Here is a 16179-nt window from a genome sequence, read left to right on the forward strand (position 1 = left end):
GTTTGGATGATGTGCAGTAAATAATGCACAGGGCCACACTCTGAATGATGAGGACAAAAAGAAACAAGCTACCCATTCAGTGTTCACTGTCCATCCTGTACATTGAATGAGACAGGGGCTCTGTGGAAAAAATTGTAGGTAATTATGGAATGAAAGATTGTTTCATAATGCATACACCAAAAGGGGCCAGATTAAGGTGGCATGAGCCCTTCATTTTGGCATTTCCTAACTTTTGAGTTCTTAACTTTGCAACTTTAATATCTTTGGATGTAATTTTTTGTGTGTAATATGTTTCTGTATACTGTAGGCATATTAGTATGCTATTCAATATCAAGTAGGATGACCAGATATCCCGATTTTATAGGGACAGTCCTGATTTTTGGGTCTTTTTCTTATATGGGGTCCTATTACCTCCCACCCCCATCCCGATTTTTCACAATTGCTGTCTGTTCACCCTGCCAAGCCACCTTGCAACATGGTAATGAAGGAGTTCTCTCTTGCTGAAAGAAATCCAAGTACTTTGAGCATAATCTAATATAAACACGTATACCGTCCAGTACAAGAGTTAATTGTTATAGAGGAAGAAATAGAGAAACTTGGTCCAGGTAAGATAAAGTAATCTTGGTCAAGTAACAAATGTAGTGGAAATAGATGGGAGCTGTGTAAAGGACTTGTGTGGTTCAGATACTAGTTATTAGTTTGATAGACTCTTGGGGATCTGCAGTATGTGAAGTGATACTATGCACTTGGAAAGCTCAAAACTTTACCAGTAATGAAACAAGTAATACAAATGTTAAGTTTCGTTGCTGAACAAAGCCATGAGATTGCAGGAGGTCAGAACCTGCCTAATGGACATATTCTTCTCTGATGGAACACCACTCTTCTGTCCATAGAGTTACACTAGTGTAATCATTGACTCCTTGTGGGGTCTCTGGTGTGCCATGCTACACCATTTCCTGGTAGTGCTCCAGGTGTGGTATTCCTAGGCAAGTGCTGTAGATGTTTCAGCTGCCAAAGCTCTGTGGGCCTTAACAGCTGCTGGGTCCCAATATGCACTCCACCGATTGCTTTCAACACCATGCTCTAGACTCTAGGGGCATCATTTCAAAAAACATTCAGGAGGAGAAGGGGACAAAGTTGTGTCAGTATACAGAACATTATATTATATCCTGTAACATCTGGGGGAGGAAGAAAGCAGAAGACATAACGGAGCACATAGACCTATGAAAAGTCTGGGGGAGCGACACAACTGCCCCCCATACTCTATAGCAAATAATGCCCCTGCCAGACATCCTGCCTCTGTGACCCTATTCTTCACCAGCTGCTACAGAATCTTTTCTTTCCTATGACCTATCACTCTGCAGCTAAGAGCAAGCATAGCAGCAGCTGATTTACTCTCAGCGCATCCATCACACAGTCCTCTGCTGACCTTTTACTAATCAGCAGACTGATCATACTAGAGACGAATCCATATGTGTCAATCTGACCTCATCATACTAGGAAACCTCCAGCTAGGCTAAATTTGTAGAAGAAAAAAATAGTATATGATTTTTTTTTTGTTCATTTTACTGTTTTTCTTCGGGTAGTGAAATTAGTATTTATGAGCATGGAGAGGAAGTGTCTGTATGTGACACATGCGAAGCGTAGGCCTAATTTTATTTTATTTTTTAAAAAGGGAGCATCTATTTTTGGCTGTCTCAGTTTTCAAGCCCAGTTTAAGACATCTTGGCACTTGATTTTCAGAGGTGCTGAGCACGTGCAGCTCACATTGATTTCAACTGGCATTGTGAGCACATGAGGTAGGCACACAAATCACAGACTGCTTTTGAAAAACTTGGCCTTAATTTGGAAAACTCAATCCTGAGAAGGTATGAGAAGGCCAAGGTTTGCCCTCAGGATCTCTGATTTGCCATTAACAGTTTGTTCTGATGATGTAATACTTGTCACATAAAAGCCTTGCTAAAGAGTTCTGTGAAAACTGGTCTTTCAAGCTTAGAAAATTTGTGTTCAGAAAGCAGTAGTCATTATCCTAATTGGATGCCACATGCCTAATTATTACTTCAAACACAAGAACAGAACAGCATCAGCAGGTTTCATTTTTTAAAAATCTTTTCAGCAGGTGTTTCTAGACACACCTACTTCCTCTTACAAGAAATGTTTTTCTTCTCATCACCATATAGCCAAATACATAGTAGTTTATGCAATACATTTTGTATGTTTTTTTTGAAGAGCTTAGCCTAGTCCACAACTTTTACCTAAATGTGAATCTATCTTGCATTTAACATGGTGGCATCTTTAAATTAGTTTCATTATACATACTCTATGCTGGATTTACTTCAGATGCTGTTAGAACCAAACCTCTTTACATTTCTTTTTTTAGTGCCAAATCCTAGGCCCTTGTTACATGGGAACTCCACACTGGTTTGACTAATCTAGTGTAAATAATGTGCCCAATACCATGGTGTCTGAGAATGTCATTTGTTTCTGCAAAGTGTTGAGCAGTCTGATTGTGATCCAGGAAAACATTTAAGCACGTGTTTAATTTCAAGCATGTGGGCAGTTCCACTGGAGCAGCTAGTGATCATGAGAATAGTGCAAAAGATCAGTTATGTGATCCTGATATTTTACAAAGAGTCTCCCACAAATGTTCCCCTCAATTTTCTATAAAAAGCCTCATACCCAAGGCTCCATGTGCTTGCAGAGAAGGAGTGAAAGACTGTTGAATATATTAATTTGCTTTCCGTCTTACATAAAACACATTCTGCCATAAACATGAACAAGAAAGGGGGCAACACCAGGGCAAATAAACTTAAATTAAATCCAACGTTGTTGGAAATAGTTAGACATTTATGGAAAAAATATACAAAGTATATGGTAGCTTAGCACAATGTTCAACATGCACATTTTAAAATGCATTTGCTGGAATAAAATGGATATTTCCAAAAACAGAAATTGTCACACACAAAGGGGAAACCCCAAATGACCCAACTTTACAGGCAACTTGAGAAAATAATAATCCTTGATGGATAGTCAATCATAAAAGCCCATCCAGCTCCAAGCATAAAACCTTATTTAAACCACAGAGCAGAAATTGCTGCACATTTTGGGATTCTGTACAAGGACATTGGGTAATGATACCCAAAAACACAAGGTCAAAAATGCTAAGCATGATTCACAGTGCCTATCTGGACACTGAAAAATATAAGACAAGAGCCCAAAATGTCCTGTTGTGGCCAGATGTGAATGCTGCCACTGAAGGGGAGGTATCCAGGTGTGAAATCTGAAATAGATGAAGGAAACAAAATACAAAAGAACCAGTAAAACGACATGGAATTCTTGATTGCTCTTGTTTCAGTTTGGCACACATTTATTTAAATTTAAGAGATGGCCTTTTACTAGTGAATTACTATACAGATTTTTTGAAATTGAATGATTGCACAATGCATTATGTCACAATGCCAATAAACATAAATTACAGTTTCCTCACCATGGGATTCAAGAAAAGTTAATAACAGACAATGGCCCACAATTTAGAAGTGGATCATTTGGGCAGTTCTCTTTCACAGATCAGTTTAAGCACACCATGTCATATCCATGCTATGCACACTAAAATTAATCAGCAGAAAATTCAGTACATGCAGAAAAGAGCTTGATTATTTAAAAGAAAGAAAGAAAAGCAGGAGCAGGAACACTGATTTCCAGGGATCCATCCATATTCTTCACTCAACACAACTCACAGTGCTTAACTGGAATCACCAGTTCAAAGACTGATGTTCAGGACAAAAACCTCAGTGCCAGCATCTAACCAGCATTTGAGCCAAAGACAACTCATTCTGGCTATGTCTACACTACTGTGGTAAATCAACCTATGCTACGCAACTCCAGCTATGTGAATAATGTAGCTGGAGTCTATGTACCTTAAGTCGAGTTACCATGGGGGGGGGGTCAATGGGAGAAACTTTCCTGTTGATTTACCTTACTCTTCTCGTAGGGGGTAGAGTACAGGGGTTGACTGGAGAGCGATCTGCTGTCGATTTGGTGGGTCTTCACTAGACCTAGTAAGTCGATAGCCGAGGGATCGATCTCAGAGCATCGATCCCGGCTGCAGTGTAGATGTAGCCTCTGAAGTACTTGTAAAAGAACTGCATGCCAATGAACTAGAACAGAAGTACATAGTTATCTCCATTCCAAGTCAGACGGAATGTCAAATTTCAACCAAAAAGTGACTGGGAGCTTGCTAAGATAACTGCTAACCGCCCACACCAAGGTTGGCATCATAACCACCCACAGGGTCAATCCTACAGTAGGAACAGAAGACACCTGAAACAAAACCAAGGAGAACACTGGCTTTCTGTTTCTTGAGGGCATCTAGGATGCTATCGGCAGTGCTCAGAAACACCTGTCCATGTCACTGAGAACGAGTCCCATCAAGTATATCAGACACAGACTCCAGGTGGTGAATCTATCTAAGCAACTGATAAGGCCATTGCAGAAGGAACTGTTTGGAGAACAAGAAATGGCTTTGTGATCAAAAACCCACTGAGGTTCAACGATGGTAGTTACTGACCCATGTCCAATGCTCAGATGGAGGTTCTATAAATCTCTACCTGTTTGTATTTTATGAATTATCTATATTAGTTTGTGGCTGTTATTTTTAGTAGACACTATAATATTATTTGCATTTGTTATTTCAAAAACAGAGCATATATAACAGGAACCACTGGAGGAAGTGAATACTGAACCCTTCCATTCGACAGTGGTACCAACCTTATGTAATTATGACCCATTTTGAGACTGTGTCCAGGAAATAAAGAACAGTCCCTTACCAGCATTCCTGCATGTCACACCTTTATTGCATTAACATTGTAATTTATTTCACTGACAATCATTTTTGGCAAAATATCCAGCTAATCATTCAAACCCAAATTGCTTCACACAGTTTTCGAAATCCTCAGCTGTTCCCTATCCAGCAGACCACATTTCCAGCTTCTTCTCTTCAGCTCTTCATATGAATAGGGTGACCAGATGTCTTGATTTTATAGGGAGAATCCCGATTTTTGGGTCTTTTTCTTATATAGGCACCTATTACCCCCCTGTCCTGATTTTTCACACTTGCTGTCTGGTCACCCTAAGTTTGAAGTTATGCATACTTCATACAAATGTTACCTTAAACATTGCCAAGTGTTGTTGCTGGCTATCTTGTCTCAGTTAAGTATTTTTTCTGTACTTTGATCCTGAAAACTCCATGGAGTGGATTGATAGTACAGCACCATATGATACGTGTACCATTGGAAGGGGGGCAAATGAGGTGTATTATTTGGCAGGACATTTTAAAAAAATACCAGCCATTGAGTGGAGTCAAGCTCATTCTAAGGAAATAGAACTAGCTCTTCAGAAGTATTTTATGAGCAAGAGACACAAATCTCTCTGGAAAAGCTTTAGTAGTATCCAGGGAAGAGAGAACTCCTTAAAGGGCCTGGAAATCATCCCAATCTTCACTCAGTTTGGTGGCAGAATTTTAACAAGAGCTTCTGGGTGCCCCCAAAGAGTCCCCTCCTGTACTGCACTGACAGAAGAGGTCAAGCAGGGACTCTGTAGCGAGTGGTTAAAGTAAAGTCTAATAGAAGGGGGAGCTCAACAGTTCTATTGACTGTAAGTAGTTGTGGATGTTGCCATCATGCGGTGATGACGTTATATCATCTTGCATGACATAGGGAAGAGAATGGAACAAGAAGGAGCCCAGGATGGGGAGGACGGGGGACTCTTAATTTGCTTTTAGCAGAGGAGGGGGAGCCGGGCTCCTCCACATTTCTCCTTGCTGTCCATGCCTGCTGCATGATGGGACCCACAGAGATGCTCAGGAAGGTGGGGAGATCTTTCAAATGATCTCCTTGCTGTTGAATTTTTCCCAAGGAGCCCTCTACAGATCTTCATTCCCATTTATCCTTACACAGCTCCTGGGAACAAGGCCTGCAGAAGAACTAGGCAAGAAGAAAAGTGGATGAGGATGGTTCCTAAAAAGGGGGGAAGTGCCAGTGGGGAGCATTGGATGGAAGTGTTGGGGGACTGTGTCCTCATCCCCAGGCACTGGGGAGGAACAGGAGACACTATGCCTCAGTCCTTGCTGCTTTTCTCCCAGCTGTTCTGAACAGTGAGAGAAGGAGGATGGTTTAGTGCTGAGGGTACTAGCCTAGGATTTGGGAAACAAGGGGTCAAGTCTCTGCTCCATCACAGATTTCCTGTGTGACCTGGGCAAGTCATTTAGCTGCTCTGTGGCTCCGTTCCCCATCTGCAAAATAGGATTCATAATTCCTTTCTTCTTTCCTCCCTGGGGTGTTGTGACGGTAAATACAATTAATGTTTGTGGGATGCTCAGGTACTATGGTAATGGGGACAGATAAGGACCTAAGATAGATAGTCATCCAGTACTGATCTCTGGGACATGCATGCCTCTGAACTTCATCATGGCTAAGCATCAGAGTAACCTGCCCCTCTCCAGAGCCTAGGAAACCGCACATGCATAGGGCCTCTCTAATGTCATTCCTAGCAGCCAGCATGGCTGAGTTATAGATTGCTCCCAGGGGTTGAGGTCTGTCAGCCACATAAGGTATGTCTGGACTGCAATCATAGGGTGTGATTGCAGCTTATGTAGAGAGAGCTTGAGTCCTGGATCAGTGAAGCCATTTTAGTGTGGGCTGCAAAACCTACATGAAACGCTGGGTAAATGCTGGAGTAGCCCATGTTGCTGCAGCTTCACTACTCTGGGACCTGAGCTAGCTAGATTAGATTTAAACTAGCTTGGGTACGTCTACTCCCACTGACGTAGAGACCCTGTTACTGCAATTTAGATGTACCCATAGACACCCCAGGGTTGATGCTGAGTAGCTGTCCCCCACTGCAGGATTACACTAGCTTTTAGTGGGGCCAAATATCTTTCATGTCTTAGCTTGTGCCATAGACCACGACAGAGTTACGATTTCACCCTTGGAATGTTTTTAATGATTGTTTTGTCTTTGAAGTGCTGCTTCCACTTAAATGGAACTCCCATTGACTTCAGTGGGATCAAGATCAGGATCAGTCCCCTTGTCTCTGTATTCACTGTAGCTTTCTTTCTTGCCATAGATATTTTCCTTCATTAAAGTTTCTGCCCAGGGCAGAAAAAAAAATGCCGTGCTGCAGAATAAATTGTGAAATATTTGCATTTGTGAGGCCAACCCCTCAATCATTGCTCCTCCTCTGACATTAAGATGATACCTTTTATAGAGCAGCAGCAGCACCAATTACTTATCTCAGTGATCCAGGACTCGGAGGTAACAATGCAGCAGCCAGCAGTGTGTCACCTGCCAGTAAGTTTTAACAAGAGATACTAATTTTCTCTCATTGCAGTGAGAAGCAGTGATATTAAATGTTAAGGTATATTTTTGTGTTCACTTATTTATTTTGAAGCAGTCAAATCAGTTTAGCAGAGTTCACTGGCAACTAAACATGACCTGTTTAGCATCCAAAACTGAGTAGAAAAAAATGTGTCAAGTAGGAGATAAGATGAAATAAGGTAAAACTTCTAAACAGAGGTGTTTATAACCTAATTTTGATTTTTAACTGTAAACTAAAAAGGGTGTAAACAAAGGCATTTACTAACAACACCCAAATGAAAGAATGTGAAGAACCCAACTTGTTTGTTATTTATGCTCTTTATTTAATTTGTGCATTTCTCACAGCCTGGGCAGCAAAAATGAATGAATTACTTTATTTTTCAGGTTCTCTGCTCTAATGTTTGGGTTGCAAATGTTGCAGGGGAAATTTTATTAGTTTAAAACCAACTGTTGTCTTTGGAATTTTTTTTAAAAAACTGATCTGTTGGTTTAAAACTTCTTTTTACAAGATTTAACTTTGGGTCAAATCTAAGTTCACTCTAATGAATTGGTTTGTGTCACTGTTTAAGTCATGGACATTTCCTTCTTATTTTTAGTATATTCAATAATCTTTTAATTTTACATTTCACCAGTGCTTGTAGATATAGAAAGGGTTTGCAGGCTAGACAGTTTTGTCTCTACCTCACTTCACTTTTTCTTCACTGCTTAAGTATAGTTTCCTCCCCCCTCAGATTAGTTTTCTCTGATCTTACATTCTTTTCAGGTGTTAATTCAGTATATATTTCTTTGTGTGAAATCTCTTCTCTCTTTTCCCAAGACATTCAAGCGGACATGTCTGATTTCTGTCCCTGAATCTGCTACTATCCAGGACAAGTCACTTCAGTTTATGTCTTTCATTGTAGTCTCTCTCTGCCTGAGTTTTCCCATCATTAAAATGGGGTGAATGATGCTTAACCACCTTTGTAAAGTGCAGTGAGTTATAGGGAAAGAAAGTGTGATAAACAGGAAGTACTAATTATTTCTCTTTCTCTTGGTTCTTTGCTATCCTGCCCCATGGCCTCTAAACTCTCCATTCCTCTCCACCTCAGGGTTTGTCTGTACATTGCCTCCATTTTCCTTTTCCCCAGGTCCTCTGTTCCACCTCTCTGAGTCTGCTCTCCCCAGCCCCTAGAATACTTTCTCTCCCTGGGTCCAGTTCCCCTCACTCCTTCCTTGGATTCTCTGTTCCTTTTCCCCCACCCTTAAGGGAGGCCTCCCCTTCCTATCTTGTTCTCTTTCCCCACGTCTTGGGTTTTCTATTCCCACATTGTCCTTCTATCCTCCATCTCTCTCTAACCATCATTCCCCACCTCCACTGCTATTAGCTCTTCACCTCTCATGCCTCCTGCAACCTCACTGCCTTTCTCTTGTTTCTCTCTCTCCATCAGTTGTCTTCTCCTCTCCTGCCTTGGGTTCTTTGTTTCCCTGACTTGCTCTCTCCTCCTCCAGCTGCTATCTTTAAAAGCCAGAGAGAAAAGCAGTGAGAAGAAAATCCTTCCTGATTCACAGCAGCTAAGTCAGAATCAAGGATGAGAATGACCTGCCTAGCCAGACTTTCAGAGGTTGGGGAGCAGATAATATTGCAGCACCAATGGAAAAGATTACATTCTCCATTAAATTTGGTGTGGTTTTATAGAACTCTATTACATTTCTATAGAATCATGCTGGCTTCATCTCTATTATATTCTATAGGATTGTTCTATAAGGGGGATGTTCTTAAGCTGCTGCCCTCTGAGTTTTAGAGCACATCATAGGCAGTTCACAGAGTATTCAACACCTCTCAGTCTCCAAAGTCCAAATCTCTGGGACACATTGTAGGACAATGACCCGAAGTGAGAGATGTGAAAAAATCAAAGGAACACAAGAATCTCTAAATATTAAAGGACTTTTAAAAAACATAAATAATGTTGTTTATCATCCCAGTGTCATGAGTCAACTCTTCTGATGTCACCAAATTACAGAAAGCAAGTTATCACAGGATCAGTTTGGGATGGAGGCCAATCTGGGTTTTAAGAGAGGGATATCCCTTCTAATGACTTACACCAAGTTGTAGTGAAATTTCAGTACCGTAGAAGTTCTTCTGCACAACTAAATACAACATACCCTCCTCTGTCACCTCTCTGTTCACTTCTCCAATTCACAGCAGGTAGGAATATGAATTATTGTTGGACCTATCACACACAAATTTTGCAGTGGATTGCAGTGAAGACAATATTCTGCTCTTATAAAGCTACACTGTTTGAACATTGTTCCAGCAATACAAAATGGTCAGTTGGATTGGAGCACATTCCTTGCTTTTCCTCATCTTTCAAGAGTCTCATAATTGTCCCCAAACATCTCACGTGCAAATCTCAGATCAGCAAAATTATAAAAAAACAATGAAATAATATTAAAATCAACAGGAGTCACTGACATCACTTACAATATACATTACTTTTGTCAATAAGCTGGATATTTTTTACTATTTCACTTTTTAAAAATAATTAACACATCAAATATGCCTTATACAATATACCTCATGTGTTTAAATCTAAGTACGGAAGGATCTTTACTCTTAAGTAAATGGATTAAAAAGCCTATGGAAAAATATATTCTGAACAATGTAATCTATTTAAAATAGAAAGGATATAAAATTTAGCTCATCAATAGATACCACTTTTAAAACATCTTTGGTTGATCCCTGAGCTGATTAGTAGTATGTTCTAAGAAGTTCTGAGGACCAATTGCTGAGAATCTGGAAGGACTGGTCTCTTAATCCATTCTGACCTTGAAGATACAGATTACTTTGTTCAATATCTCAGTATAAAACCTAGTGAATCTAATGTATAATCCGGGTATTTTTAAAGTACCTAATCACTGTGGTATCCAAGGCATGATGTTGCAGTCTAGGATCACAGTACATTGGAGTAGAGAGCAGAAACCAGTCAGATTTTGCCACGCTTTTCCTTGTTTTTAGTTTTTTTCCCCCTTCTCTCATTGTCATTTTCTGTCTGTAGCAATGGAGTCTGATCTTTCTTTAGCCCTGTTGTTGTAGGAAGGATGTTGTGAAAAAGCAGGTCTTGCATCATGCTGTGAACGCAGTTAGCCTTGGGCTCATACTGATTTCTAGTGCTGGGGCATCTCACAGACTGTGGCAGACACCTGACAATGCTGTACCTCCAGCCCCTGCATATTTCACCATGGGCACAGATGACTTCATGCCTTTTAATGCAATTAGGGGGCTGAGTAACCCAGGAAATCATTTTTCTGCATACCTGAAAATAAAGGTATAATCATGTCCACGTAGTAGTTCATATAAATTAATATATGGGTGTAGGTGTTTTTAGAGATAATTATTGAGCGTAGTGATGTGTTGCCAATTTTTAAAGAAGGGGCTCCCACAAAGTTGTTCTTCCTCTCCTTGGCTAAACTTTGGGAGCTAGAGGTGCGTATGCATGAACAGAATAGGAGGGCCAAAGAATTTATTCATTTGTTTTTTCAAAAATAACCCTCTCTTCCTGTAACCGCAGCCAAGCTGAAAGGAATCACTAGTTAGTAGTAGAGTAGGATGAGAAGAAGGTATGTACTATAAGTTGACTTTATATTTCCTTGTTGTTGTGAGTTTGTGTCAGGCATGTTGGGGCTGATCCTCAGCAGGTGTAAATTGTCATAGCACCGTTTACCCCAACTAAGCATCTGCCTTCTTGAGTCTGATTTTTACATCTTCTGCTCCCTTAGCAAGCAGCTTTAGTTTGTTTTAATGTTCCCATTTTGTCTTAGTGGGACAGTGTCCCCCCTGCCAGAACAACCATGGGAATGTCTCCTGCAGACACACCAGAAAAAGAATTAGGCAACCCCCCTCACCGGGCCATGGGTCTGAGGCATCAGCCTTCTTAGAGCAGCAGCCTCATTTCAACTGGATCCCCTCAGGGACATCACAGAAAAGATCCTACTGGGTTTCTTCTCCAGCAGCAGAACCTTCACTCCAGGGGAGAGGATGAGGTGGGCAGCAGAGGGAGAACAAAACTGGAATATTCTTTTTAATCACCAGAACAGCAGATATAGTTGCATTGGGTGTTTAACTTCTTTACAACAGAGAGGAAGATTTAAAAAGAAAAATGTACACGTGTATTTTAAAGTGTAGATATTTCAAATCTAGATGACTGACTATAACATGCACTAGCTTTCTAAATCAATGAAGTACAATATAGGTTTCAGTCAGGTTGCCTGAGCTCCCATCCTTTTAAAAGATCAGCAGAGTTTCTTATTGATCATAGTACTTATTAGGGAAATGAAGAGACTGGAATATCTATTCTTTCTTTATGCTTGCCGTAGTATGTTGACAGTAGATACCTTTCATTTGTCATGAAAATACAATGAAAGCAAAAAGTAATAAAAGCTGCTTCAAATCAAAGAGAATCAGAATTGCAGTTGCACCTGTTTCTATACCCCCAAAATGTGTGATATATAAACCAGGCATGTATATGATCATATTTCTGTAACACTTATCCTTCCTCACCTGGTTGCCTCCCTACTGTTTATCACCGTTACTCATTGTGTCACATCTAAAATGTAGAGTCTAAGCTCCCTGGGGTAGGGGCTGTGTCTTATTTGTGTTCTGTGAAACATCTCTTACACTTTTGAGTGTTGTATAATAAGATAATTAAGAAAAAGAATTAAAATGTACCCTTTGAACGTCTGGTTGCGCAGACTAACTTTTGGCCAGGAGACCAAGATTATCAGACAACAGTTAAAGTGGTAGTTCGAGTCCTGGGATACTCCTGACTATTGAACACCATAACACAGCATCTGACACAGGAGGTACAAGCTGTGCACCAAAGTGATCAGTTTGGTAAAGCAGCTCCATCTGCGGACACCTAGGCAAATATGGTCCACTCCTGAAGTTGTTTTCCCCCAGGTTGTCACTAGATGTCAGGGAAGAGCGCATTTGGACCCTGCTTACATTCTCCTTACAGCTGAGAATTTGTCATCCTGGCCCAGGGCCGTAGCAACAAAGAACGTGGCCCCCTCCGAACATATGTCCGGGGCCCCTTACAATGCAGAAACTGGAATGGGTATTTATTTTATACAATATACTGGGTTCATATTATGTATACATAGGCCTACAGTGTACATGTATTCCGTATTTACGCAAAGCGCTTCTTTCGAGCCTTGTTCTCGGCAAATTGGTTAATCAATGCATCATAGTCCAGAGATCTGGCAATCTTGTTTTTGATTGAGATAACTGCAAGCGCAGAAAGCCTGTCATCTGTCATGGTTGAGCGCAGGATATTATTGATCAGTTTCATTCTGCTGAAGCTCCTTTCAGCACCAGCAACAGTAACTGGTGAGGTCAGAAGAATTCTGATGCAAATGCAAAGATTCGGATATATCTCCTGAAGGCTGTTCTTGTATATGTATGTTAAAAAATTGTTTGCCGTGACAAGTCCTCTCTCTTTCTCGATGACATAAATAAAATGATTCAATTCCATTATGAGTTCGTTGGCATCAATGTCTCCCATTTTTCTTTCAAAATTTTTGCTGTGATTCTCCAGTTCATTTTCTCTGTGACACTGCTTCAGGCTGTTAGCGTTGTACAGAAATCCAAACAACTTATACCATTCCACGAGTTGGTCAAATCGTGACGAAACAGAAAATATGGCCTGATCAGTGAGAAAAAGAAAGAACTGCGATTTGAATTTTTCTTCGGCAGAAAGACGACTAGAATCATCAGCACATTCATAATCAAACATTCTCTTCTTATGTTGCACCCTGGTTTCTGGAAACACCTGCTCAATACCCATATGCTCTGCTATTTCACGTGCATTTGTGACCACAGAGTTATATCCTGTATTTCGATAGTCTTCCAAAAACTTCATTATAGCACCGACTTCTGCCTGCAGTACGTCAATTGACACATTTGGTGACTGAATTAATTTGCTGGTTTTATTGATGTGAAATAGTATATCGTACCACATGTACACAGTCAGAACAAAAGGCCACGTAGTAACATGGTCTAAAAGCGCACTGGCTTCTGTTGCTGTATTGCCATCTTTCTTTTCGAGTACATATTCTCGCAAAGATGACAAAGCATTGCACAATTCTTCAAGGTGATAATGCAATGGCTTCACAGCATCAATTCTCGACTCCCAATGAGTGTCCGATAACCCTTTAACAGATATTGGCATATGTTCTTGAAGTATATCCCAATGTGAAGATGAAGAAGAAAAGATAACGTATATTCTGTTAATCAGACCGAAAAAGTCAATGGCATATTTCGATGACTTTGCCACGTCTGAGATCACAAGATTCCAAGTGTGAGCTCCATATGGTACATACAAGGCACGGTCATTTATTTCTAGCATGCGGGCTTGAACTCCTTTATTCTTTCCTCTCATATTTGCACTGTTATCATAAGCTTGGCCTCTCATGTCAGCAATGTCTATTCCTAAGTTGTTTGCCTTTTCAAGAAACGCTTCCAATAAGCCCTCGCCAGTTGTATCATGAACATTAAGAAAACCAACAAACGCTTCACGAATATTGACACCATCTTCACCGTTGCATTCAACAAAGCGTAACACCACAGATATCTGTTCTTCATGTGACACGTCAGGAGTACAGTCCAAAATAACTGAATAATATTTTGCTTTTTTAAGCTGCGCTATGTTGGCATCTTGAATGTTACTGGCAACAAGTTGAATCAGCTCGTTTTGGATCTGTGGACTGAGGTACTGAACATGTGTCTCTGCCTTCTTAATCCTCTGTAAAAGTTCGCTGAGGACAGTATCATACTTTGCAAGCAATTCAAACAGTCCCAAAAAGTTGCCATTCGAAGGATCGCCAAGCTTTTCATTACTTCCTCGAAATGCCAAGTTTCTTTAGGACAAGAAAATAACGACATCAACCATGCATTTGACAACATTTCTCCAGAAATCTCTTTCTTTCAGAAAAGCCTGCAATTCGAGTTGGTCAATAGATGTACGGTTTACTATGCCTGACCGAAGGTCAAACCATTTCACCATACAGTCTTGATGACCTTTGCCTGTTTCATGCTGCTGAAGTCTTTTTGACAGTGCTTTCCAAGCAGATGTTCCACGACATAGCGGTATGTCGCCAGTGCCAAATAATTTACAACAAAAACAAAAAATGGCATCTTTCTGAACTGAGTACATTAACCATGAACGTCTTATTTTCTTGCCATTTGCCATGGTTCGATAGAAATGAGTACTGTGAACCTCCGTCTTTCCTTGTTAAATGGAAATTCGTAACTTTCATTCTGCTGTGGTGGGCCACGTGCAACAATGTCACACACTTGCCTGTCCGATATTATAGATGGCCAGTCTCCTGGATCATCAGTCAGTGGTTCAGATTCAGATACTTCTTTCCCGGCAGCAGCTGGAATATCTGTCACAGTTTGTTTGGTAGAACAACTGGCTTCACCTTCGACCTCACTTGAAACACTTCTGGATACTTCTGGATACGATTCATCGCTGCTAGCACTGTCCGTTTCATGTGCCTGTACCTGTACGTTGGATTGCAGCGCAAAATACTTTGACAACTTTGGAATTTTCTCAAGTTCCTTCTCGGCATCTTTTGCTGCCTTTCGTTTACTAGCTCCACTCTTATACATTCTCTTAGACATCACAAAGCATGCTTCTGCATTGGAAACGATAAAAAACTAAACAACTAAATTAATAATATTTATCCACCGACTGCCATGATGAACGCAAATACACATTCTTTGAATGGGTCCAACTAAAATTCGAAACTGACCGACAGACAACTGATGTAGCCAATAGCATTATGATGTATCATAATGACTTCACGGTTTTGTCAGTAAAACCGACATGGATTGTGCAATAGCGTCAATAAATGTCACTTATTTAGTTATAGCTTACATTTTTTTTGCCACTTTTAGGGGCTCCCTTCCTTGTGGGGCCCCCTCCGGTCGGAAGGTACGGAGGGCGCTCGCTACACCTCTGTCCTGGCCAATTGCACTCCATATTAGACCAGGTCCACTAGTTCTCCCCATAGGGTCTTAGGATGTCTACTATGATTAAGACTGTGAGCCAAGTGTATCTGTTCTTCACTAGCTACCCCAGGAGCATCATAAGTTAGCCTGTTTACTGGCCTGATAACCCTGTCATGCCTATTAAGAATGGGCATTGCTGTGGCAAGGGGGACTTCTTCTTAGACATAGACCCATGCATCTCCTATTCTAGTACTGGAGGCTCCAGAGCAGCAGGGGCACCTTTCACCTGTTTGTCCCCATTGTCCAACAACTAGCTGGGTTATCTGATTCCTGCCTTTCTTCAAGGAGGTCTGGAAGCATTGATTGGGCAGACTTCTTACTCCAGGTTGGTCTCATTGGTGGCACAGATTTGCCAGCAACAGGTCTAAAGTTTCTGCCATGCAGTTTAGGAATGAAGAAGTAGAGCTCTCATTGAGTTAGCAAACTGAGGCCAGAATCTGGTCTCCATTCTAGGATATACCATGGCAGTGTTCTCTTCCTCAGACTTACTCTCAGATGCTTTGGGTAGTGGTGGATTAGCCTCAGGTGGCCCACTACCTGTGCTGGAAGATGGTTTTGGTCCAGCACCTTTTTACCACCCAGGTCCTATGCTAGGGGTTGGCAACCTTTCCGAAGTGGTGTGCCGAGTCTTGATTTATTCACTCTAGTTTAAGGTTTCATGTGTCAGTAATACATTTTAATGTTTTTAGAAGGTCTCTTTCTATAAGTCTATAATATAGAACTAAACTATTGTTGTATGTAAAGTAAATAAGGTTT

The 16179-nt window shown here is 40.8% G+C and overlaps 1 protein-coding gene across 2 annotated transcripts in view; it reads left to right on the forward strand.

Annotated features, from left to right (window-relative positions):
* LOC115656603 (uricase-like) overlaps positions 1–16179 on the forward strand; it is a 110418-nt gene that overhangs the window by 68887 nt on the left and 25352 nt on the right. The window contains exon 1 of one of the 2 annotated variants that reach the window (XM_030573528.1): positions 7290–7346. The exons of the other annotated variant lie outside the window; for it this stretch is intronic. Coding sequence (XP_030429388.1) covers positions 7317–7346 — 30 coding nt within the window. The 5' untranslated portion in view covers positions 7290–7316. Of the gene's footprint in view, positions 1–7289; positions 7347–16179 lie in introns of those variants that run through there. 2 annotated transcript variants of the gene reach the window in all.

The sequence above is a fragment of the Gopherus evgoodei genome, chromosome 8, assembly GCF_007399415.2.
Source record: "Gopherus evgoodei ecotype Sinaloan lineage chromosome 8, rGopEvg1_v1.p, whole genome shotgun sequence".
NCBI lineage: Eukaryota > Metazoa > Chordata > Testudines > Testudinidae > Gopherus > Gopherus evgoodei.